General features: G+C 43.3%; 1 protein-coding gene across 5 annotated transcripts in view; it reads left to right on the top strand.

The window, feature by feature from the left end:
• LOC138670188 (ras GTPase-activating protein 4-like) overlaps window positions 1-27,248 on the top strand; it is a 324,283-nt gene that overhangs the window by 215,584 nt on the left and 81,451 nt on the right. For all 5 annotated transcript variants that reach the window (XM_069757300.1, XM_069757303.1, XM_069757302.1 and 2 more), the window contains one exon: window positions 6,054-6,185. In XM_069757300.1, coding sequence (XP_069613401.1) covers window positions 6,054-6,185 — 132 coding nt within the window. The remainder of the gene's footprint in view (window positions 1-6,053; window positions 6,186-27,248) is intronic.

The raw sequence follows: 27,248 nt of genomic DNA on the forward strand, positions 1-27,248 counted from the left end.
CAAGCTCAGCGTGAGACATGTGTTGACAAACAGTTTGCTCTCCTCACTTCTGTGTTATGACTTGTGCTGGAGTGCAGCAGACCTGAATGTGATTAACTGACAGCTCTCAGCTATGGCAGTCAGTATGGGGGGAAGGGGCAGTGCTGTAGAGTTGAGTCTTGATACAACATTTCTAGTAGCTCTCCTCTCATAGTGCTGCCAGCTCTGCCAATCATAAGCAGGTGCCCACACACAAGGGGAGAAAGAGGAAAAAGAAAAGAACACCTCCCCACTATAGTTTAGAACAGGCTCTGTGTGAGACATAAGGACACTGTCTACTCTTATCACTGCAGAGGGGTAAAGTGCTGGAGCACAGCAGACCTGAGTGTGACAAACAGCTTTCAGCTTTCATCTCCAGCAGCCCATGTGGGGAAGAGGCAGTGTAGCAGTGTTGCTAGAACTACACTTGCTTTGGCAATGCTAATGTGTGTTTGTTCCTGCCAATAAAACTTATTTGAGTTTCAACTGAGCGCTAAAGTTTTTTAAAGAGACTCAATTTCAGTTGTAATGCTCCTCCTCCTCCCAGACTGACTGCTGGAGATTAAAATCTATAAACTGTCAGTTAGGCAGGTTTCACACTTGCGTTTTGATATGCAGCGTTTTAAACGCAAACGCATTTAAACGCATTTGGTGCAAAAACGCGTTTAAACGCTGCGTTTTTTAGGCGCATGCGTTTTTGCATGTTTTAACGCAAACGCGGCGTTTTGACACGTTTACAAGCGTTTTTTCCTGCGTTTGCGTTTTTGAAACGCATGATGAGAAGTGTGTGACAGCTGCCAATCATCAAAATCAACTAGAAAACCCACTATAAACAGAAATACCTAGGGTTAGGGTTAGGATCCCTAGTAACCCTAACCCTAATTCTAAAACACAAACTCTAACCCAAACTCTAACTCTAACACAAACTCTAACACAAACTCTAACACAAACTCTAACCCTAACCCTAAAACACAAACTCTAACCCTTACCCAAACTCTAACCCTAACTCTAACACAAACTCTAACACAAACTCTTAACACAAACTGTAACACAAACTCTAACACAAACTCTAACATAAACTCTAACACAAATTCTAACACAAACTCTAACACAAACTCTAACCCTAACACAAACCCTAACCCAAACTCTAACCCAAACTCTAACTCAAACTCTAACCCTAACCCTAACACAAACTCTAACCCTTACCCAAACTCTAACCCTAACACAAACTCTAACACAAACTCTAACACAAACTCTAACACAAACCCTAACGCAAACCCTAACCCAAACTCTAACACAAACTCTAACACAAACCCTAACTCTAACCCTAACCCTAGCCCTAACCCTAGGGATCCTAACCCTAACCCTTGTGTTAGAGTTTGTGTTAGAATTTGTGTTAGAGTTTGGGTTAGAGTTTGGGTTAGGGTTTGTGTTAGGGTTAGGGTTAGAGTTAGGGTTAGGGTGTTTTCTTGTGTTTTTCTATAAAAACGCATAAAAACGCATGCGTTTACATAGACATCAATACTTTTTTTGCCGCGAAAAATTGCATGCGTTTTTTTGCGGCAAAAAAACGCTGCTAAAATTACTACATGTTGCATTTCTGCAACACAACGCATGCAGAGAAAAAACGCATGCTTTGCAAAAACGCGTCAAAACGCATGCAAAAAACACATGCATTTTTAATGTTAAATATAGGGAAAAAGCTCATGCTTTTTTGCCTTTTTTACCGCAAAAACGCAAAAAAAAAAAAACGCAAATGTGAAAACAGCCTTAGTCACACTCAAGTCTGCTGGACTCCAGCCCGTGTCATCACTCTACAATGAGGAGATCAGACTGTTTATCATGGTTATGGGGGCATGTTCTTCTGTCCCCAATGTGTTGCTGCCTGCTTATGATTGATTAGCATCAGAAAGCGGTAGAAGTACATGCCCCCCAGTGAAATTCCTCTGTTAGTGCCCCCTTGGATTATTTAGGTTTTAAATACTGTACTTTGATCGCTCATATCTTCACATCAGAGAGACGACATAAAAAAAAAAATAATAAAAATGTTTTATTCTGTTCTGCAGCACCTATTACATGTTTTTTCCAGTTCAACCTGAGAAATTTGTTGAAAGATCCTTTTTAAACAAAGGGTAGTGTGGAATGACCACCTATGAAGTAGCCAGAAGCTGAATCTTTGTCGGATGAGAAGCTCAGTCTTTTGCTTCTTCACAAGGCTTTACTTACTGTATGTATAGTGCCATCTGTAAACTGCAAATAGCAATGATGAAGTTATCATATTGGAAGCTGGATCTCCTTACAGCAAAGAACTGATCGTGAAGGTTCTGCAGAAGGTAACACCATTTGGCACTGACGTTGGAGCCAGTCACTTGCCACTAAGCTCTATTTCTTTTGAATTGAATCACACAAAAACACTTACATTGATCTTACTGATAATATATTGTGTGTATTGTCGTAGGAAAAAGACAGCGCGATAGCACAACGATGCTTTTCTTGTCCTGATGAAGAAGTCTGTAGTACTTTGAAAAGTGTAGACTTCATAAAGAATAACCGCATGTACTTTCTGTCTGGATTTGGATTTATTATATGGGATACTAGTAGCACAGATTATCCACGAACCCTCCTTATCTGTATACGTCATAACAAAAAATATTTATGTTGTATTTTAACCCCATTAACGACATTTTATTTACTGAGACATTCAATGTTGGGTTCTGTGAATGATATTAACTAAGAAGATGAGCCTACAGTGATGTATGAACTCGGCAGATGACAACTGTACTATACAATTAGAACTTGCCTTTAACAGCAGCTCGCAGCTGTTAGACCCTTAAATACCACCATCGATCTCTGACAGCGGCTACTAAAGTGTGTATCCAGGGGATATGTCAAGCTATGAGCCAATCGGACCCCGGTGACGGGATGGTGGGGTGCTGATGAGTTGCCATGGTAGCCAGGAGCCTGCCAGAATCCCTTGTGCCTGCCATGACTGTGTTCCTTTGAAGGCAAACCTGTGTCTTGGCTTCATAGGAGACAGTGATTTTTACTATACACTGCTTAACGTGGCATTGCAGTATATAGCACAAGCGGTCATATGATTGCAAGCTCGAGTCCCCTAAGGACATATAAAAGGTTGAAAAATGTTTTGATAGAAAAAATATAAAAATGTGAATCTCTTCCTTTCCCTCTATAAATAAACATATTTTATTTTGCTACATTTGTATAAATTAAATCTAGCAAAATATAAAAGTAATGAGAACAAGACTCAAATCAAAATATAATAATACTTTATTGGTTCACAATGTAATTATACAATTTGTTAAAAACATATAAAGTTTGAGAATAACATACCGTACATGATACGAAAAAAACAAGATAAGAAGGCGTGCTGCAATGTATTTAAATGGTTACATGATCTGTCAAACTAACTGTATAACATATACTGTACATCATATACTTCATATACTAATCGCATTATATAAAAAAGGTCCATGATTATAGGAGCTAATTGAGCAAAATGCATGTGAACAGCAAGTATATGGAAAAAATTGACAATCTCACAATTGGAGAAAAGTGCATAGTGCGATTTAAACAACCATGTCAGAGGAACATAAAGCATGTCATATTAATTCATAATATTGATCAATATGATGTATAGAAGTCCAAGATTAATCATCACATGGTTATATATAAACCAGTGGGAATAATGATTCATTAAATCTCATATAGATGCTGCATTCCTCCACACAGTACACAAGATAATAATCTACCAAATGGAAAATATTGCTAAGTGCAATAATAATTGACCCATTGGAGAAAAGTGCAAAGTATATGAGTTACAGTGTGGAGGAAATATGCAGCATACTGTATGTAGAAAGATTCAATATGAACAATAACCTCTGTGGCTGGACTATCATGTACAAATAAATCATGTTACCATACAACATAAACACCAGACACCTTCGACGTGCGTTTCGCATTGACTTCCTCAGAAGGCTCCTTTCTAAAAAAAAAAAAAAAAAGCACTGTTCTCAAGTGATTGTTTGCAGAAAGTCTGTGTGTAGAGGTCAACTTTGTTTGCTTTTTACTCTACTGTTAACAGGTTTTTGAAAGCGACTTAAGGTACCGTCACACTAAGCGACGCTGCAGCGATACCGTCAACGATCCGGATCGCTGTAGCGTCGCTGTTTGGTCGCTGGAGAGCTGTCACACAGACCGCTCTCCAGCGACCAACGATGCCGGTAACCAGGGTAAACATCAGGTTACTAAGCGCAGGGCCGCGCTTAGTTACCCAATGTTTACCCTGGTTACCATCGTTAAAGTAAAAAAACAACCACTACATACTTACCTTCAGCTGTCTGTCCCCGGCGCTCTGCTTCTCTGCTCTGGCTGTGAGCACAGCGGCCGGAAAGCAGAGCGGTGACGTCACCGCTCTGCTTTCCGGCTGCCCGGCGCTCACAGCCAGAGCAGAGAAGCACAGCGCCGGGGACAGACAGCGGTAGGTAAGTATGTAGTGGTTGTTTTTTTTACTTTAACGATGGTAACCAGGGTAAACATCGGGTTACTAAGCGCGGCCCTGCGCTTAGTAACCCGATGTTTACCCTGGTTACCAGCGAAGACATCGCTGAATCGGCGTCACACACGCCAATTCAGTGATGTCTGCAGGGAGTCCAGCGACGAAACAAAGTTCTGGACTTTCTGCCCCGACCAGCGATATCACAGCAGGGGCCTGATCGCTGCTGCGTGTCACACTGGACGATATCGCTAGCCAGGACGCTGCAACGTCACGGATCGCTAGCGATATCGTCCAGTGTGACGGTACCTTTAGACAAAAATATTTTTGAAATTTGCTCCTTTATTATTTATATGGAGTTAATCATTTCATATGGGTTTTGTAAACTAATGATTACAATTTTATGAGTGAAGAGGAGATGAAAAAAAACTGGACAGAAAATGATTGATCTTTCTCCACTCCAGATAATTGTTTATGAAAGTTTAATGTTTTATTGATTAAAGATCACGGTTAATGATAAACTCCCTGAACAGTGTTAGGGTACCGTTACACTATACGATTTACCAACGATCACGACCAGCGATACGACCTGGCCGTGATCGTTGGTAAGTCGTAGTGTGGTCGCTGGAGAGCTGTCACACAGTCAGCTCTCCAGCGATCAACGATGCCGAGGTCCCTGGGTAACCAGGGTAAACATCGGGTTACTAAGCGCAGGACCGCGCTTAGTAACCCGATGTTTACCCTGGTTACCAGCATAAAAAAAAGAAACAGTACATACTTACATTCCGGTGTCTGTCCCTTGCCGTCTGCTTCCCGCACTCACTGACTGCCGGCCGTAAAGTGAAAGCACAGCACAGCGGTGACGTCACCGCTGTGCTCTGCTTTCACTTTACGGCCGGCAGTCAGTGAGTGCGGGAAGCAGACGGCAAGGGACCTGACGGACACCGGAATGTAAGTATGTACTGTTTGTTTGTTTTTTACATTTACGCTGGTAACCAGGGTAAACATCGGGTTACTAAGCGCGGTCCTGCGCTTAGTAACCCGATGTTTACCCTGGTTACAAGCGAACGCATCGCTAGATCGGTGTCACACACACCGATCTAGCGATGACAGCGGGAGATCCAGCGACGAAAGAAAGTTCCAAACGATCTGCTACGACGTACGATTCTCAGCAGGATCCCTGATCGCTGCTGCGTGTCAGACACAGCGATATCGTATGGATATCGCTGGAACATCACGAATCGTACCGTCGTAGCGATCAAAATGGCACTGTGTGACGGTACCCTTAGTCCTGGACATGAATCATCCAGAAGCCCATAGAAATACTCATCACTGCACTTAGACAATGATTGGTCAAGAATAATTATTACATTATTTTTTTCTTATTTCAGACATACAATTTTCCAAGTCAAAAACATGTACTTTTACAATTCTGAATTATATTATATTTTTCTTATTTCAAACTTATGTTTTTTCAAGTCAACGACATGTACTTCTCCAATTCTGAATTTTATGTTCACAGGTTGTGAAGAAGTCGTGCTATCCCCGATGGAACGAAGTGTTTGAGTTTGATTTGGATGAATCTTTCAGTGAAAAGTTAACAATAGAGGTTTGGGACTGGGACCTTGTCAGTAAAAATGATTTTCTTGGCAAGGTAAGCTAGATCAAATGGCTCAATAAATAATTCTTTCTGTTTGATTATAAATGCCCTCATTCTCAGAGTAGTGATTTTTGTTGTCTTACTGCTCTTTCTTGCTTTCTGGGAAATGAATACCGGTAGTAGCAGCGGAGGTGCTGATACCTTTATTGGACTCAGTAATCACATGATTTCTAAGTTCCTTCCAGAATAGTCAATCTGCTGAATCTGCCAGATCAGTTTTGCCGGTGACAAGTGTTGCCACTGTGGACTTTTTAACTGGGACTACTATGAATTCTCTACTTATTGCATAGTATTTTACATGTCTGATTTAACCCAAAGTGCGTTGGAGTGAAATTTTATTTATCTTTTGCTATCCAGAAACTGTTGTAAATTAAAGTATATCAGTCAGACTAATGGAGGTTCCCCTTCCCAGCTTAGGCCCACACACTTTTTTCTACATTTTTGAAAAAGTGCTGATGACAGTAAAAAGTTTAACATTTTGCTTAACAGAATTTATGAATTTTATACACCAAACGTTACTTTGTATATGTGTGCCCTGAAGCCTTTAATGACATTTGAGAAACATATTCCAAAAAAATTTAATTTTAAAAACTGAATTAAAAAAATATAAACCGTATATGGGAACAAAATGTTAAAAAAATGTAGTCTCATGTTAGTGATTACCTTTTGTTAATAAAAGTGCACTAAGTTTCAGTCTGCATTCTTCATTCCCACATTCATGTTCAGACCTCCTGGTACAGTTTGTAGCATAATCCAAGTTTAGTTTAGTTTCCTACTGTAAGTGTGTCCATCCCTGTAATATAAATTGGATATGAATTCTCTGTGTGCATCCACTAATTAGCTCAGATATAATAAGCACAGATAAAATTTTGTATTTGTTCTTCTTCAGGTGCTTTATTACTTTTATCTAGACTGTTTTCTTTGTCCTCTCTGAAACTGTACATTCTTTCTTCCCTCTCCACACTGTCTAACGCTGAAGGAAAGGGGAGTGCAAAGAGAGCAGTCAGAAATAGAAACAGGGGGTCTGACTTATTTGTATCAGTTTTGAACAAACACTAAGCTCGATAAAACTTGGCTCACCCCCTTTGACACAGCTTCTCCAGCTGCATTTTCATGTGGTGGATTCCATCTTTCCCACACCCTTTCCCCCCAGCAGCAAGCATGGAGAAGGTGTTGATTTTCTCATGTCAGATAACTGCTCCTTCACCCAAATCCGTTAATCTGCCTTCTTTCAAGGTACACTGTGTGCGCATCTACTCTCCCTCCATCTAGCTGTCATTTATCGCACCCCAGGGCCAGCCACCACCTTCCTTGACCACTTCACTACCTGGCAACTTTATTTCCTTTCCGCTGACATCCCTTTTATCATCATGGCTGACTTCAACATCCACATTGACACATACCACTCAGTGGTCTCTAAGCTTCTATCACTTCCTCCTTCGGACCTGCTCAGTGGTTTTCCGCAGCCACTCACAAAGATGGCCACACAGTGGACCTCATCTTCACCTGCCTCTTTTCCCTATCTAGCTTTTCTAACTGACCTCTCCCTCTGTCTGACCACAGCCTACTTACATTCTGTTCCCTCTCCATTTGCACAATCCCCACTCCACAAACTTGCACACCCTCACAGAAATCTTAAACACCTTGACCTACACTCACTCCCTAAATTCCTTCGCCCTCTTACACACATAACTTTCTTACACAATGCAGGTACTGCTGCTGCATTATGTAATACCACAACAGCTGTAGCTCTCGAATCATTAGCCCCCCTCACACATACCAAAGCTCGCACACTCAACAGGCAACCCTGGTAGACCAGTCTGACTAAAGAAATGAGGTGGGCTTCCAGGGTTGCTGAGCAGAGATAGAAAAGATCCCACCCCAATGAGCACCTCAATGCATTCAAACAGTCCCTCCCTACTTCCAAGTCCACGCTCACTGCAGCAAAACAAACATACTACTCATCTCTCATATCTTTCCTGTCTCACAACCCTAAACAGCTATTCATCACTTTAATTTCTCTTCTCCGTCCCCCAGCGCCTCCTCCCTCTCCTCTCATCTCAGCAGAAGACTTTGCTTCATTCTTCAAGAAGACCAATAACATCAGAGAAAGCTTTGGCCTACAGCCCCTCCTCATAATTACTCAGCCCTGCTCCTCCAAAACCAGCTTATCCACATCTCATAGAGACCCACAGCTTTCAGTATCATCTCTATGCTGGTAACACACAGCTCTACCTCTCTGGACCCATTATCACCTCCTTACTAACTAGAATCTCACAATGTCTGTCCGCTATTTCATCTTTCTTCTCTGCTAGATTTCTAAAACTTAACATGGATAAAACAGAATTCATCATCTTTCCACCGTCTCACTCAACCCTCCCAACAGACGTATCCCTCAAAGTCAAAGATTGCCAAATCTCCCAAGTCCTGCAAGCTCACTGTCTCAGGGGAACCCTTGACTCTGATCTCTCCTTCTTCAAAGCACATATCCAAGCCCTTTCTACTTCCTGCCGACTGCAACTCAAAACTATTTCCCGAATCTGCACATTCCCCAACGAAGAATCTGCAAAAGTGCTAGTGCATGCTCTCATCATCTCCTGCCTCAACTACTGCAACCTCCTGCTTTGTGGCCTCCCCTTTAACACTCTTTCACCCCTTCATTCTATCCTAAACTATGCTGCCCAACAAATCTACCTGTCTCTGCGCTATTCCCAGCTTTTCCTCTCTGTTAATCCCTTCACTGGCTCCCCATTGCACAGAGACTCCATTTCAAAATTGTTACATTGGCATGCAAAGCCATCCACAACCTATCTCCTCCATAGATCTGTGACATAGTCTCCCGGTACTTACCTGCACGCAACCTCCGATCCTCACGAAATCTCCTTCTCTACTCCTCTCTTTCTTCTTCCCATTGTCATGGTCAGGGCATGGTTAATGTCCTGTCAGGGTTCATTTTGCTAGCTTCTTTTCCAAAATGGGAGGGGTATTTATACTCGCTCCAAACCTAGTTTCTCTGTCAGCTATAGATTCTTTCTCTGTCTGTATGCGTGACTCCTGGAGTGTCTGCCCGGCTTGAATAGCGTTGTCTTGCTTTCTGAGCTTTACCAAGTTTGTGTTCCTGGCTACTGAACTCTGGCTTTGCTTCTGACGATCCCCTGTCTCTCCGTTTTGGTACCTCGTAATCTCCTGGCTATGACTTCTGCTTGTTTGATTATTCTTTTGTGCTTGTCCCTTCTCTGTTTCCCCGGTGTCTGGCTCCGCCCCCCTTTCCTCCTCCCACTCTGTCACATGGTCTAAGGTCCTGTTCATTACCTGTACACACTGTTTCATGTCAAAGGTCCCGTGGGTTCAGGATAGCAACTTGGCGTCTTGTTCAGCTGCTGTGTGCAGCTTCCCCTGCAGCATACATACCTGGGCGCCGTGACATTATAGCTGACCTTACCCTCTTTTTCCCTGGTGGGAGGGGTGTTGGTATGCCATGAATCCTGTACACGTACTCACGGGGCAGATTAATGAGCTCTCCCAGTTGTTGCAGAAGCTGTCTGTGGAACAGCATGCCCTGGTCCACTCGCACCAGTAGGTGCAGAGAGATGTGGCGAGGTGCTTTACAGATGTCTGTTTCCTTGCACTCCTGGGAAGGGGGCACCACTGATGTATCCCTGGTTGACCCCGAACCACCTGTAAAGTTACCCGATTCTTTTTCTGGGGATAAAAAGTTGTTCAGGGTCTTTAAGGAGGGATGCATGCTGTTTTTTGAGTTGCATCCCCGGGCCTCGGGAAATGAAAGACCCCGTTAAAGTTGTGGCTGTTGATTCATCCCCTGTTACCCGGGATGGAATTTGTTTCAGGACTGATGTTTTTTCTCTGAAAGTGGGTTCCACTCACGTGGAAAAATTAAGTTGCTTTGTAATGAATAATCTACCTGCAGGACTGGTACTGGGAATGGCCTGGCTGCAACGCCACAATCCTGTCATTGACTGGGTGATAGGGGAGATCACTCAATGGAGATGTAAGGGTAATGGTCCGTGTTGTAACCTGGGACCTCTTGTTAACCCAATTAAGTCTGTATCTGTGTCGTCTGTCGGTCTGGAGGGTATTCCGGAGTACCTGAAAGACTTCGAAGACGTGTTTTCCGAAAGTGAGGCTGACGCGCTTCCACCACATCGACCCGGTGATTGTGCAATTGATTTAATCCCGGGAGCCAAATTACCCAATGCTCGTCTGTACAATTTGTCTGGGCCTGAGCGCCAGTCTATGAAAGAGTACATCACAGAGAGCCTCCGCATGGGGCATATTCGGCCCTCTGCCTCACCCGTTGCAGCGGGGTTTTTCTTTGTCAAGAAAAAAGATGGTGGTTTGCGACCGTGCCTCGACTTTCGAGAACTAAATAAGATTACTGTAAAAAACACATATCCTCTTCCTCTGATTCCTGATTTATGTAATCAACTCACTGGGGCCAAGTGGTTTTCCAAGCTTGACTTACGAGGGGCTTATAACCTAATAAGTATCAGAGAGGGGGATGAATGGAAAACAGCATTTCTGTTGGTCATGCCCTTCGGTCTCACCAACGCTCCTGCTGTTTTCCAGAGTTTCATTAATGTTGTGTTTTCTGACCTGATTGGGCGTTATGTTGTCATTTACCTGGATGACATCTTGATATACTCAGAGGACAGTCAGTCACACTTATACCATCTTCATTCGGTTCTTGTGAGACTCAGGGAGAACCATTTATATGCTAAGCTGGAGAAGTGCTCGTTCTTTATGCAAGAACTGTCTTTTGTGGGATTAATTGTATCTGGGAAGGGATTCCGCATGGATCCTGGGAAGGTTCAGGCCATTTCTGATTGGGTGCAACCTCAGGACCTGAAGGGGTTGCAACGATTTCTGGGCTTCGCTAATTATTATAGGAAGTTCATTAAAGGATTTTCGCAGGTAGTGAAACCCTTGACGGACCTCACACTCAAAGGGTCGGATGTAAAAAATTGGTCCGTGGCCGCAAAAAATTCCTTTCTGACACTGAAGAAATGTTTCACTTCAGCACCCGTGTTGCTACAACCCGATCCATCGAGACCTTTTATCGTGGAGGTTGATGCCTCGGAGGTGGGGTGGGAGCAGTGTTGTCTCAGGGCCCGACCACCCTTACTAACCTTAAACCATGTGCCTTTTCTCTAAAAAATTCTCTTCGGCCGAGAGAAATTATGATGTCGGCAACAGAGAATTGTTAGCAATTAAATTGGCCTTCGAAGAATGGAGGCATTTTCTGGAGGGGGCTGTGTTCTGATCCGGTGACCTTGGGGCCGCATGGAACTTTCTCTGGAGTTGGTGGAAACTAAACTGACCGCAAATCCTGGACTTAACACCGCAACTAGAAGTAGCCGTGGGGTGTGCCTAACAAATCCTAGACACCTCGACACAGCCGGAGGACTAAATACCCCTATAGATGGAAATAGGAATACTACCTTGCCTCAGAGCAGAACCCCAAAGGATAGGCAGCCCCCCACAAATATTGACTGTGAGTAGTAGAGGAAAAGACACACGCAGGCAGGAAACAGGATTTAGCAAAAGAGGCCACTCTAGCTAAAATAGGAAAGGATAGGACAGAACACTATGCGGTCAGTATTAAAACCCTTCCAAAAATATCCACAGCAGAAAATACAAAAAAACTCCACCATCTAACTAAAGATGTGGAGCGTATATCTGCAACTCCAGAGAATCCAGCAAGACTGAGAAAACACTGACACAATCTAAGCTGGACAAGAGAAAACAAATGAATAGCACAGAATTATTAAGCACACAGCATGTGTGCCACAGAAACAAAAACCAGACACTTATCTTTGCTGAAATGGCAGCAAGGCAGGAGGAACCAGACAAAGATCCAAAACCTCCCAGAACCATGGACAACTGGCAAGGACTAATGAATCCAGCACACCTAAATACCCCAGTCAGAGCTGCAATCAGCAGATAGACCTGACCAGGACTGCAACTCAGGGACAACTGCATTACCACCTACAACCACTGGAGGGAGCCCGAAAGCAGAATTCACAACAGTACCCCCCCCTTGAGGAGGGGTCATCGAACCCTCACCAGGGCCCCCAGGACGATCAGGACGAGCCAGATGAAAGGCACGGACCAAATCAGCAGCATGGACATCAGAGGCAAAGACCCAAGAATTATCCTCCTGGCCATAACCCTTCCATTTGACAAGGTACTGAAGCCTCCGCCTCGAAAAGCGAGAATCCAAAATCTTCTCAACAACATATTCAAAATCCCCATCAACCAACACAGGGGCCGGAGGATCAACAGAGGGAACAACGGGCACCACATATTTCCGCAATAAAGATCTATGGAAGACATTAGGGATAGCAAAAAAGGCCGGAAGCACCAATCGAAAAGACACCAGATTAATAATCTCAGAAATCCTAAAAGGACCAATAAACCGAGGCTTAAACTTAGGGGAAGAAACCTTCATAGGAACATGATGGGAAGACAACCAGACCAGATCCCCAACCCAAAGCCGGGAACCAACACACCGACGACGGTTAGCAAATCGTTGAGCCTCCTCCTGAGACAACACCAAATTGTCCACCACATGAGCCCAAATCTGCTGCAACCTGTCAACCACAGAATCCACACCAGGAGAGTCAGAAGGCTCAGCCTGCCCAGAAGAAAAACGAGGATGAAAACCAAAATTACAAAAGAAAGGCGAAACCAAAGTAGCTGAACTAGCCCGATTATTAAGGGCAATCTCAGCCAATGGCAAGAAGGCCACCCAATCATCCTGATCAGCAGACACAAAGCATCTCAAATAAGTCTCCAAAGTCTGATTAGTTCGCTCCGTCTGGCCATTTGTCTGAAGATGAAATGCAGAAGAAAAAGACAAATCAATGCCCAGCATAGCACAAAAGGCCCGCCAAAACCTAGAAACAAACTGGGAACCTCTGTCGGACACAATATTCTCCGGAATACCATGCAAACTAACCACATGCTGAAATAACAACGGAACCAAATCTGAAGAGGAAGGCAATTTAGGCAAAGGCACCAAATGAACCATCTTAGAGAACCGGTCACAAACAACCCAGATAACAGACATCTTCTGGGAAACCGGAAGATCAGAAATAAAATCCACAGAAATATGCGTCCAGGGCCTCTCAGGGACTGGCAATGGCAAACCAACCCACTAGCACGGGAACAACAAGGCTTGGCCCGCGCACAAGTCCCACAGGACTGCACAAAAGAACGCACATCACGTGACAAAGAAGGCCACCAAAAGGACCTACCAACCAAATCTCTGGTACCAAAAATACCAGGATGACCAGCCAACACAGAACAGTGAACCTCAGAAATCACTCTACTAGTCCATCTGTCAGGAACAAACAGCTTCCCCACAGGACAACGATCAGGTTTGTCAGCTTGAAATTTCTGAAGAACCCGTCGTAAATCAGGGGAAATGGCAGAAAGGACCACCCCTTCTTTCAGAATGGCGACCGGTTCAAGGAACTCAGGAGAATCAGGCAAAAAACTCCTAGAGAGGGCATCAGCCTTAATATTCTTAGAACCCGGAAGATACGAAACTACGAAATCAAAACGGGAAAAAAACAAGGACCATCGAGCCTGTCTAGGATTCAGACGTTTGGCAGACTCGAGGTAAATCAGATTCTTATGATCGGTCAAGACCACAATACGGTGCTTAGCTCCCTCAAGCCAATGTCGCCACTTCTCAAACGCCCACTTCATAGCCAACAACTCACGATTGCCGACATCATAATTGCGTTCAGCAGGCGAAAACTTACGGGAAAAGAAGGCACACGGTTTCATCAAGGAACCAACAGAATCCCTCTGAGACAAAACGGCCCCTGCCCCAATCTCAGAAGCGTCAATCTCAACCTGAAACGGAAGAGAAACATCCGGTTGGCGCAACACTGGAGCAGAAGTAAATCGGCGTTTAAGCTCCTGAAAAGCAGAGACCGCCGCAGAGGACCAATTCGCCACATCAGCGCCTTTCTTCGTCAAATCGGTCAAGGGTTTAACCACGCCAGAGAAGTTAGCAATGAAACGGCGATAAAACTTTGCAAAACCCAAAAATTTCTGAATGCTCTTCACGGATGTGGGTTGAATCCAATCATGAATGGCCTGAACCTTAACCGGATCCATCTCCATAAATGAGGGAGAAAAAATGAAGCCCAAAAAAGAAACCTTCTGCACCCCAAAGAGACACTTAGACCCCTTCACAAACAAAGCATTGTCATGAAGGATCTGAAATACCATCCTGACCTGTTGCACATGAGACTCACAATCATCGGAAAAAATCAAAATATCGTCCAAATATACAATCAAGAATTTATCAAGATACGTCCGGAAGATATCATGCATGAAGGACTGAAAAACAGATGGAGCATTAGTGAACCCGAATGGCATCACAAGGTATTCAAAATGACCTTCGGGCGTATTAAACGCAGTTTTCCATTCATCACCCTGCTTAATACGAACAAGATTATATGCCCCCCGAAGGTCAATCTTAGTAAACCAACTAGCCCCCTTAATCCTAGCAAACAAATCAGAAAGCAAAGGTAAAGGGTATTGAAACTTGACCGTGATCTTATTCAAGAGGCGATAATCAATACAGGGTCTCAAGGAGTCATCCTTCTTAGCAACAAAAAAAAATCCCGCTCCCAACGGTGAAGAAGATGGCCGAATATGCCCTTTCACCAAAGACTCCTTAATATAATTCCGCATGGCGGTATGTTCAGGCACAGACAGGTTGAAAAGTCGGCCCTTAGGAAACTTACAGCCTGGAATCAAGTCAATAGCACAATCACAGTCCCTGTGCGGTGGAAGGGAACTGGACTTGAGCTCATGGAATACATCCTGAAAATCAGGCAAAAACTTAGGAATTTCAGAAGAGGAAGAAGAGGAGATTGACATCAAAGGAACATCATTATGAATCCCCTGACAACCCCAACTAGTCACAGACATAGACTTCCAGTCCAACACAGGATTATGTACCTGCAACCATGGAAAACCCAGCACGATAGCATCATGCAAATTATGCAACACCAGAAATCGACAATCTTCCTGATGGGCTGGCGCCATGCGCATGGTCACCTGTGTCCAAAACTGGGGCTTATTTTTGGCCAAAGGTGTAGCATCAATGCCCCTTAAAGGAATAGGGTTCTGCAAAGGCTGCAAGGGAAAACTACAACGCCTGGCAAACTCAAAGTCCATTAAGTTCAAGGCGGCGCCTGAATCCACAAACGCCATGACCGAAAATGATGACAATGAGCAGATCAAGGACACAGATAACAGAAATTTAGGTTGTACAGTACTGATGGTAAATGAACTGGCGATCCTCTTTGTCCGCTTAGGGCAGACAGAAGTGACATGAGAAGCGTCTGTTAGGACTGGCGGAACGCACCCAGAAAGATGATATAGATGCGTTCGCAGTCCGAGGTCCACCGTGGAGGTGAAAACCCGCTGCTAGTAAATTGCAGACTATATGGCGGTACACTAAAGTAAACACACGTGGGTTCAACCTCACCCAGCGTGAAGGAAGCAATCCTGTTGCGTCACAGGACCGCGGTACCGCACCTAAAGCACGAGCAAGCAGTCAGCGTACTTAACCCCAACTGGGATTGAAGTCCGATTAGACCCTTGCTGGCACTACACCGCAACTGGGTGTGTAAGGAAACTAATTAGAAATATATAAATGCACAGGAGTGCGAGCAATGCCGCACTGACGGACGCCACCAACCACACAGGCTTGTGTATGGAAAGCGCTAGGCAAGCGCACGGCGCCGTACAGGCGAACACAGCAAGAGGACGTTGTAATGTGTGTATCGTGCAGATGGTTAGTCGGGCGCTAGATAGCTACCAACATCCGCGAGCAGACAACAACTCTAGGGAGGGATATTTAGGAGCTTTCATCCATCGACATACATCCATCTACACACACACATATATAATTATGAGACAATACTAGCGCATGGCCGTGCGGTCATGCGCAGTTTATATAGTTGCAGCACAGGAAGTGGCTACAGAACTTTTGCCCTTCCAAGACCTGCCAAGAGGACCAATGGGATGTGCCGCAGAGCCTGAGCACCTGACCCTCGATCTCCAACGGGAGATCTTGCCCTGGGCATGCTCAGTATGTGCAGACAAGGACTTAGTCCCAGAGAAGTCCGCTTGCTGCTGACCAGTACTGGCTTTAATGGCAGAAGCTGGAGAAGCAGCAGTAACTCTTAGAACAGAGTGAGATTGAGCAAGACGCTGGGACCGACGTCTTTGCTGAGCAGACTCCACTGCGGCTGGAACAGAATGGGAGACCGCAGTGGAGATGGCTCGAGATTCCCCCTGTGCAGAAGCGGGAACTCGACCTCTAACAGCGTCGCCACAATAATAACACAACCTATTCTGACGTCTGAAACCTTGTTGTTCCGTTCTAGACAGAATCCTATCACACTGCATTGGTTCAGGAATTTGCTCTGAGGACAACGCCACAGCGCGCACAGTTCTGCGTTCCCGCAAGCGCCGGTCAATCTGAATGGCCAGAGACATAGAATCACTCAGACTGAAAGGCGTGGGAAACCCTACCATAACATCTTTAACAGATTCAGAAAGACCCTTTCTGAAAATTACCGCCAAAGCATCATCATTCCATTTAGTCAACACAAACCATTTTCTAAATTTCTGACAATACAATTCTGCCGCCTCTTGACCCTGAGACAGGGCCAACAAGGTCTTCTCCGCTTGATCCACAGAATTAGGTTCATCATATAATAATCCCAAAGCCTGAAAAAAGGAGTCTGCATTAAGCAAAGCCGGATTCCCAGATTCCAGGGAAAATGCCCAATCCTGTGGATCGCTACGCAGCAGGGAGATGACGATTTTAACCTGCTGAATGGAATCACCAGAGCATCGAGGTCTCAGAGCAAAAAAAAGTTTACAGTTGGTTTTAAAACTTAAAAATTTGGACCTGTCACCAAAAAACAAATCAGGAGTAGGAATCTTCGGCTCTAAAACTGGAGTCTGAACAATATAATCAGAAATACCCTGAACCCTAGCAGCAAGCTGGTCCACACGAGAAGCTAATTCCTGAATATCCATGCTAGCACAAGACTCCTCAGCCACCCAGAGAAAAAGAGGGAAGAGAAGACAAAGCAGACTGCAGAACAAAAATGGCTCAACACCTTTCTTCCCTTCTTCTGAGATGCATTTAACTCATTATTGGCCAGTTGTACTGTTCTTATCCGGTGACCTTGGAGCCGCATGGAACTTTCTCTGGAGTTGGTGGAAACTAAACTGACCGCAAATCCTGAACTTAACAACGCAACTAGAAGTAGCCGTGGGGTGTGCCTAACAAATCCTAGACACCTCGACACAGCCGGAGGAATAAATACCCCTATAGATGGAAATAGGAATACTACCTTGCCTCAGAGCAGAACCCCAAAGGATAGGCAGCCCCCCACAAATATTGACTGTGAGTAGTAGAGGAAAAGACACACGCAGGCAGGAAACAGGATTTAGCAAAAGAGGCCACTCTAGCTAAAATAGGAAAGGATAGGACAGAACACTATGCGGTCAGTAGTAAAACCCTTCCAAAAATATCCACAGCAGAAAATACAAAAAAACTCCACCATCTAACTAAAGATGTGGAGCGTATATCTGCAACTCCAGAGAATCCAGCAAGACTGAGAAAACACTGACACAATCTAAGCTGGACAAGAGAAAACAAATGAATAGCACAGAATTATTAAGCACACAGCATGTGTGCCACAGAAACAAAAACCAGACACTTATCTTTGCTGAAATGGCAGCAAAGCAGGAGGAACCAGACAAAGATCCAAAACCTCCCAGAACCATGGACAACTGGCAAGGACTAATGAATCCAGCACACCTAAATACCCCAGTCAGAGCTGCAATCAGCAGATACACCTGACCAGGACTGCAACTCAGGGACAACTGCATTACCACCTACAACCACTGGAGGGAGCCCAAAAGTAGAATTCACAACAGGGCTGTTCATCCCGTTACGGTCATCACTGATCATAAAAATTTGGCCTATATTGAGTCCGCTAAAAGACTGACCCCCAGACAGGCTCGGTGGGCACTTTTTTTTTCTCGGTTTCATTTTACCATTACGTTCCGACCAGGGTCTAAAAATGTAAAGGCGGATGCCTTATCCCGAAGTTTTGATTCTGTGTCCCCTCCTGAACCTCCTTCCTCCATTCTTCAACCTGGAGTGGTTGTGGCTGAAGTCTCATCTGAGTTACAGAGGGAGATTTTGGATGCACAAGCACAAGCTCCCAGGAATAAACCCCAAGGTAAACTGTTTGTACCCGATCATTTCTGTCTCACACTTCTGCAAGAATTTCATGACTCTGTGTTGAGTGCACACCCTGGGATTGCAGCTACCCGGGGGGCAGTAGCTAGGAACTTTTGGTGGCCTTCTATGGGTTCTGATATCAAAAAGTTTGTGAATTCTTGTGGGGTGTGTGCTCGTTCTAAGAGCTCTCTGGTCCGGCCGGCCGAGGAATTGGCACCTTTGCCAATTCTGGATAAACCCTGGACACACCTGTCCATGGATTTTATCACTAATCTTCCGTCTTCCAAGGGCAACTCTGTAGTTTGGGTTGTGGTTGATAGGTTTTCGAAGCAAGCCCATTTTGTGCCGTTACCTGCGTTGCCTGCTGCTGAAACCTTGGCTCACTTTTTTATTCAGCATATAGTTTGGTTGCATGGAGACCCTGTGAATGTGATATCTGACAGGGGTGTGCAGTTTGTGGCCAGGTTTTGGAGGGCTTTTTGTAAGAAGTTGGGGGTTACGTTGTCATTCTCTTCTGCTTATCACCCGGAATCCAACGGACAGACTGAACGCACCAACCAGTCGTTTGAACAGATTTTGAGATTCCTGGCCTCTTCCAGACAGGAGGACTGGTGTGAGGTTTTACCCATGGCTGAATTTGCGTTCAATTGTCGTATTAATCAGTCTACTGGCAAATCTCCCTTTCAAGTCAATTATGGGTTTGTTCCGCAGTTTGGAGATTTTTCCCGCATGGATTCTGGTTGCCCTGGTGCCGAGGGTTTGGTGCAACAGTTAAGAACCCTTTGGAGGGAGGTTCAAGCGAATATCTCCAAAGCCCAAAAGAGGTACAAACATTTTGTGGACAGGAGGAGGGGGTCAGTTCTCACACTAACTGTGGGGGAGAAGGTGTGGCTGTCTACCCGTAATATCAAACTTAAGATTCCCTCCATGAAGTTGGGCCCCAGGTTTATAGGTCCATACAAGATTATTGAGGTGATCAACCCAGTGGCCTATAGGTTACAGTTGCCCACCTCTTTCAAAATTTATAATGTCTTCCACAGGTCCCTATTAAAACCTGTGGGGACGGTTAGAGAAGATTCTTCATCTAATGTTCTGCCAGTATTGGTAGAGGGTCAGCTGGAGTGCGAGGTAGGGCGCATCATTGATTCACGGTGGGTGCGTCGAAGGCTTCATTACCTAATACATTGGAAAGGGTTTTCTATTGAGGATAGGTCATGGGTTCTGGCCAGTTCTGTGCATGCTGATCGACTGGTGCGGGCTTTTCATGCAAGATACCCTAAAAAGCCTGGAGGTCCAGTGGCCCCCCGTTAAGGGGGGTACTGTCATGGTCAGGACATGGTTAATGTCCTGTCAGGGTTAATTTTGCTAGCCTCTTTTCCAAAATGGGAGGGGTATTTATACTCGCTCCTAACCTAGTTTCTCTGTCAGCTATAGATGCTTTTTCTGTCTGTATGTGTGACTCCTGGAGTGTGTGCCTGGCTTGCATAGCATTGTCTTGCTTTCCGAGCTTTACCCTATTTGTGTTCCTGGCTACTGAACTCTGGCTTTGCTTCTGACGATCCCCTGTCTCTCCGTTTTGGTACCTCGTAATCTCCTGGCTATGACTTCTGCTTGTTTGATTATTCTTTAGTGCTTGTCCCTTCTCTGTTTCCCCGGTGTCTGGCTCCGCCCCCTTTCCTCCTCCCAATCTGTCACATGGTCTAAGGTCCTGTTCATTACCTGTACACTCTGTTTCATGTCAAAGGTCCCGTGGGTTCAGGTTAGTAACTTGGCGTCTTGCTCAGCTGCTGCGTGCAGCTTCCCCTGCAGCATAGATACCCGGGCGCCGTGACACCTATAATCGTATACAAGATTTTTCATCCTACTCTGGAACGCTCGATCCCAACAGAAGCATACAGTCTAGATCACGCAAAGTCATTCTTGCCCTCTACTCTTCTTTGGTCAGACCTCATTTGGAATACTGTGTCCAGTTTTGGGCACCACATTTTAAAAAAGACATCAACAAACTGGAGCAGGTTCAGAGAAGAGCGTCCAGAATGGTGACCGGTCTGCAAACCATGTCCTATCAGTAACGGTTACAGATTTTGGGATTGTTTAGCTTGCAAAAAAGAAGACTGAGAGGAGACTTCATAGCTGTCTACAAATATCTCAAGGTCTGTCACATTGTAGAAGGATCATCTTTATTCTCATTTGCACAAAGAAAAACCAGAAGCAATGGGATGAAACTGAATGGGAGGAGGCACAGATTAGATATAAGAGAAAACTTTTAGACAGATAGGGTGATCAATAAGTTGAACAAGCTGCCACGAAAGGTGGTGAGTTCTCCTTCCATGGAAGTTTTCAAACAGAGGCTCGACAGACATGTATCTGGGATGATTTAGTGAATCCTGCTTTGAGCAGGGGGTTGGACCAGATGACCCAGGAGGTCCCTTCCAACTCTACCATTCTATGATTCTATGAATATATCATACTCTTGCCTACCTTGGAAGCCCAACCAGCCCTATTCTCACCGACTGTATTCTCACCCATCCCTTGTAGATTGTGATCCCTCGCAGGTAGGATTCTCTCTCCTCCGGTACCAGTCGGTGACTCATTTTGTTCAAGATTATTGTACTTGTTTTTTGTTATGTACAGCTCTGGCAAAAATTAAGAGACCACTCCAAAATGTTCAGTTTGTCTGATTTTTCTCTTTATAGGTATATTTTTGAGTAAAATGTGAATTGTTCTTTTAGTCTAGAAACTTCTGACAACATATCTCCGAATTTCCAAGCAATAAATTTTGTATTTTCTTTCTGACAAATAAAAATGGTCAAAATAAAAAAAACCCTGTGCTTTCAGACCTCAAATAATGCAAAGAAAACAAGTTCATAATCATTTAGAAACAACAATACTAATGTTTTAACTCCGGAAGAGTTCAGAAATCAATATTTTGTGGAATAACCATGATTTTTAATCACAGCTTTCATGCATGCTTTTTACCAGTCTTTCACACTGCTTCTGGCGCAAAAATTTAAGCAGTTCTTTATTGTTTGATGGCTTGTGACTATCCATCATCCTCTTGATTACATTCCAGAGGTATTCAATGGTTTTCATGTCTGGAGATTGGGCTGCCCATGACAGGGTTTTCATGTGGCGGTCACTTAATTTTTGCCAGAGCTGTTTACTCCTTTTTTACCTATAAACACCATGAAATAAATGGTTCTATAATAATAGTAATAATAATAATAATAATAATAATAATAATAAAAGGACTTACCGACACTGGAGAAGGAAAATGGTAGAAACATTTTAATGAAGATTATTTAGAAAGTTGCTTAACTTCACAGGAAATAAAAGAACAAACAATTATAGTCTGAAGGTGTACAAAGTCTTAAACTACTTTCTAGATTGCCCATAGACTATGAACATCCAGGCAGGCATACATTACTCTGCCATAACATTTTAAAAGGTCAATGCCGTTTAAAGAAGCCCTCCCATCAAACTTTTTATCCTCTTAAAGGGGTTGTCCGGTCTAAATTGATAAGTCTGTAGTCACTTTATGACTGCAGACTTATGAATTCCCCCAACGTATGCACGGTTTCTGAGCTGGGACCGGCGGGTACATATGTGTTACTCCCGGCCAGGGGTCGTCAGATGGGCATGGCCTCGTTCCAAACACTTGTATTATATTGTAATTATCAATTTAGACCAAGCAACCCCTTTAATATATTGCAATCATCATAATACTGTATATGTCACTTTGTACTTATTGCTCAATTTGCATTTCTACTAAGCTAATTCTTCTCTTTTACATTAGGTCTATGACATCATGTGATTAAAAACTACTAGCTGAATCCTTCTAAGGCCTCTTTCACACTTCCGTCTTTCAGCTCCCGTCACAATCCGTCAATTTTTGAGAATGCAGGATCAAAAATTTTTTCTCATAGACTTGTATTAGCGACCGATTGTGACGGATGGCCTTCCGTTTCATCCGTTGTGCACTGGATCCTGCGTAAAAAAACGGTCCGTCAGGCAGAGAAAACGTTCAGAGGAACGTTTTTTCTGCACGTTGGAAAATCGGCCAGTGATGCATCCTGCGTTGCATCGCTGCCTGTGAAAAGCAGGAATCCAGCGACGGGTCCCGTCTTTTCAAACTGAGCATGCGTGGAAGAATTTCCCGTCAGGGAAATTCTCTCTCACTCGCTCTTTTTCTTTTTACTATTGATGCTTCCTATGCAGTATCAATAGTAACAAGATATAATGTTAAAAATAATAAAAAAAAATAAAAAATCGCAATACTCTCACCTACCGATGTCCCGTGCAGCGTCACCGATGCTCCCGGCAGATAGCGTTCCTAGTAATACATTGCGAAATCTCACGATAAGTCGCGGTCTTCTCGCGAGATTTTGCAATGTATTACTTGGAACGGTAGCTGCCGGGAGCATCGCTGCGCGGGACGTCGGTAGGTGAGGATACTGCGATTTTTTAATTTTTTTTAACTTGGTTTGTGTTGTGTATGCATTTTTGCAGCGGGAAAGCGCTGCGAAGACGCATACACAACAGGTGCACATAGCCTCGACGGGTCCGTCAGAAAGACGGGCCCAGTGCACACGTTTTCCACAATCTGCACAGGATCCGTCATTTCAACGTCTTGACGGATCCTGTGCCGATTTGGAAGACAGAAATGTGAAAGAAGCCTAAGCTCTATATATAAACAGGAGGTAAATTTTCCCTGTATAAGTCACTGCAAAAGTCCCTGGCAGGGGGGAGGATGGAGCAGCTGGATCAGAAGTTGAAGAGGGGAATTATAAATGCAGGGACAAGACACTTCCTGTTTCCATATAGAGCAGAGAAAAGAGAAGAATTAGCTGGGTAGAAAGGCAAAATGAGCAATTGTAATTACTCAGTGCTGTATAATATGATGATTACAATATAATGGGATAAAAACTTTGATGGGAGTGCTTCCGTAAGCAGCTTGCACAATATTGTGAATCTGGGAGGTCGAGAAGCCAGCTGTCAAACAGCTGTCAAACACAACCAGACTTCCCGGACAGAAGATAAACATGGTTTATTAACACATTTGCCTTCTCAATCTCTATATTGACGATTTTCTTCATACACATAATAATGCGTGTTATAGCTAAATTAGTGACGAAATGTATAATTGGTGGAGAAAGGTTGAATTTAATGGTCTTAGGTCTTTTTCAACTTACGTAACTATGTAACTATGTATACATAATGCTGCACCAACACATATGTATTTAGATTAGGAAACAGTAGCTCTTACCATGCTTCCTCCTTTGCATACCAGTGAATAAGTGATTGCTAGGTGTAGGTAGGGAGCAGGATCTGCTGGGTCCTAGGAGACTCAGTTAGCTCTGCTATGCAGGCAGGAGACTAAAATTCCCTGGTAACTTGGGCTAATGTACTATCCCCAGTTACAGGGGAAATCAGGAATAAAAATAATGTATTAACATGTTAAAATACCCCCACAGTCCCCAAAGTAGAAGAAAAAATGTTTTATCCAGATTATAAGGATGGAAATTAGGATTGCAGTCGGATATTTAGCCCACATGCACATGTTGAGTATTTGGTGAATATTTTACCTCAATATATTTGTACTCCAAAACCAGGGGTGGGTGAAAAATGCAGAAGGGTGCACATTTTTATATTATACAGGATGGGCCATTTATATGGATACACCTAAATAAAATGGGAATGGTTGGTGATATCAACTTTCTGTTTCTGGCACATTAGTATATGGGAGGGGGAAAACATTTCAAGATGGGTAGTGACTATGGCGGCCATTTTGATGTCAGCCATTTTGGATCCAACTTTATTTTTTCCAATGGGAAGAGGGTCATGTGACACATCAAACTCATTGAGAATTTCACAAGAAAAACAATGGTGTGTTTGGTTTTAATGTAACGTTATTATTTCATTAGTTATTAACAAGTTTATGACTACTTATAAAATGTGTTCAAAGTGCTGCCCATTGTGTTGGATTGTCAATACAACCCTCTTCTCCCACTCTTGACACACTGATAGCAACACCGCAGAAGAAATGCTAGCACAGGCTTCCAGTATCCATTGTTTCAGATGCTGCACATCTCGTATCGTAAGGCAATTATCTATGCTGTGAAGATACGAGATGTGCAGAATCTGAAACAATGGATAGGATTGCTATAGAGGCAAATCAGAACCCCCGCTCGATTGCAAAAGACAGAAATATTTAGCAGACTCTGGAGTTGTGGTATATTGTTCTACTGTTCAGAGACAAGTGCACAAATATGGCCCTCATGGAAGAATCATCAGAAGAAAACTTCTCCTGCGTCTTAACTATAAAATTCAGTGTCACAAGTATGCAAAAGAACATTTAAGCAAGCCTGATGCATTTTGGAAACAAGCCCTGTGTACAGATGAGGTTAAAATAGAACTCTGTGGCCATAATGAGCAAAGTTATGTGTGGAGAAACAAAAAGCACAGAATTTCAAGAAAAGAATATCTCACCAAACATTAACCATATGGGTTGACTTCCCCTGACGAAGGCACGTTGCCGAAATGCGCATTGGGGCTGTGGTATCACCATTTGAGTGTTGGTAAGCTCTATCTGAACTTATTTTGCAACTTACTGCATGTATCATCTTGGTTATGTATTGAGGATCTATGGACTTTAGCATCAGGGGCCTTCTTTGGTTTAAATGACGGCACTATTGTTTATATGCAGCCTGTAACTCACTTTTAACCCCGTAGTCTACAATCCATATACATACTACCTAACCTATGCACTGGGGACCAATGGATCTGAGTATTGGGGGCCTATAAAGGTACCACTGATTGTATATAGTCCGTAATTTACGTTATACCCCGGAGCCCATGATCCATGTACTGATATATTGTCCTGCAGTTTGTTATACATATTTTTGTGACCATTTTACCCATCCAATGGTGATGCCTCTTTTGTTTCTTTGGCTCACCTTAGCACTGTTGGCTATTTTTTAATCTTTGTTTTTATACAATTCAATAAAGTTTTCTACCATTGTTCAGAAATGCGTGTTTTTCTGTATGTTTACTTTGCATTTTGCGTAGAACTAGTTTCCATCTTTTTTTATTTGGATACAGTTAGATCTTTGTAGTCAGTTTTCAAACTATTGTGCTACATAGTTTAGTGTATCCTATAGCAGGAATAACTATTGGTTATTAACCATATGGGGTAGATCAATCATGCTTTGGGGTTGTGTTGCAGCCAATGGCACTGGGAACATTTCACGGGCAGAGGGAAGAATGGATTCAATGAAATTTCAACAAATTATTGATGCAAACATAACACCATCTGTAAAAAGTTGAAGATGAAAAGAGGATGACTTCTACAAATGGATAATTATTACTGACTAGATTGTGGCCCGATTCTAACGCATCAGGTATTCTAGAATATGCATGTTCCCGTAGTATATGGACAATGATGATTCCAGAATTCGCGGCAGACTGTGCCCGTCGCTGATTGGTCGAGGCAACCTTTATGACATCATCGTCGCCATGGCAACCATTATGATATCTACATCGATACTGTGCCCGTTGCTGAATCAGAAACGTGGGATTTCTATGTCCTTTATGACATCATCGTCGCTGTGCCCGTCGCTGATTGGTCGAGGCCTGGCAGCCTCGACCAATCAGAGATGTGGGATTTCCTGGACAGACAGACAGAAAGACAGACAGACAGACGGAAAAACCCTTAGACAATTATATATATAGATGAGCGAATATACTCGTTACTCGAGATTTCTCGAGCATGCTTGGGGGTCCTCCGAGTATTTTTTAGTGCTCGGAGATTTAGTTTTTCTTGCCGCAGCTGAATGATTTACTTCTGTTAGCCAGCATAAATACATGTGGGGATTCCCTAGCAACCAGGCAACCCCCACATGTACTTATACTGGCTAACAGATGTAAATCATTCATCTGCGGCCAAAAAAACTAAATCTCCGAGCACTAAAAAATACTCGGAGGACCCCCGAGCATGCTCGAGAAATCTCGAGTAACGAGTATATTCGCTCATCACTAATAATTATCCTAAATACACTTAAAACTTCAGAATAGACTACCTCAAAAGGCAGAAACTGAAGGTTTTTACAATGACCCTCACAGTCCCCTCATCTGAACATCATTGAAAATCTGTGGCTAGACCTCAAAATAGCAGTAAGATAACTAAATAAAATAGCATGTAAGATAACACAGAAATCTTACAGAACTGGAAACTTTTTCCAAGGAAGAATGGATGAAATATGTATAAAATATATTTTTTTTCTCCTAAAATACAAAGGAAATGTGTCTATTTAACTTTAGGTCTTTGGGAGAACATTTCATCTTCAACTTGCTTAACTGTTCTCAATAGCAGTAATTTTTGACCAGGAGTGCCCAAACTTTTGCATGCCACTGTATTTATGGTCGAGTGTCAAGTATACCGGAAGATTAGAAATCTGGAAAGTGGAAACGTTCTTTTATAAGGAGCTATTTAATCTATTTCTCTGACACCCTTATCAGAAATTAAACATGGGCATGCTACTAACCCAGAGGCTAAAGATAGAATCAGAAGCGTTGATCAGTCTTCATTAAATCACCTTAGTTCCAGAAAAACTGCTGCTATAAATGAAGAAGAACAAGAAATAATTGGCTATTTAACAATGTTTTGTTCCTGTAGAACAGAAATGGGTTTGGTATAGCGCTTCAAGAGAAATTAAAAATGATTAGAAAAGGGAAAGTGA

Source organism: Ranitomeya imitator, chromosome 3, assembly GCF_032444005.1.
Source record: "Ranitomeya imitator isolate aRanImi1 chromosome 3, aRanImi1.pri, whole genome shotgun sequence".
NCBI classification, from domain to species: domain Eukaryota; kingdom Metazoa; phylum Chordata; class Amphibia; order Anura; family Dendrobatidae; genus Ranitomeya; species Ranitomeya imitator.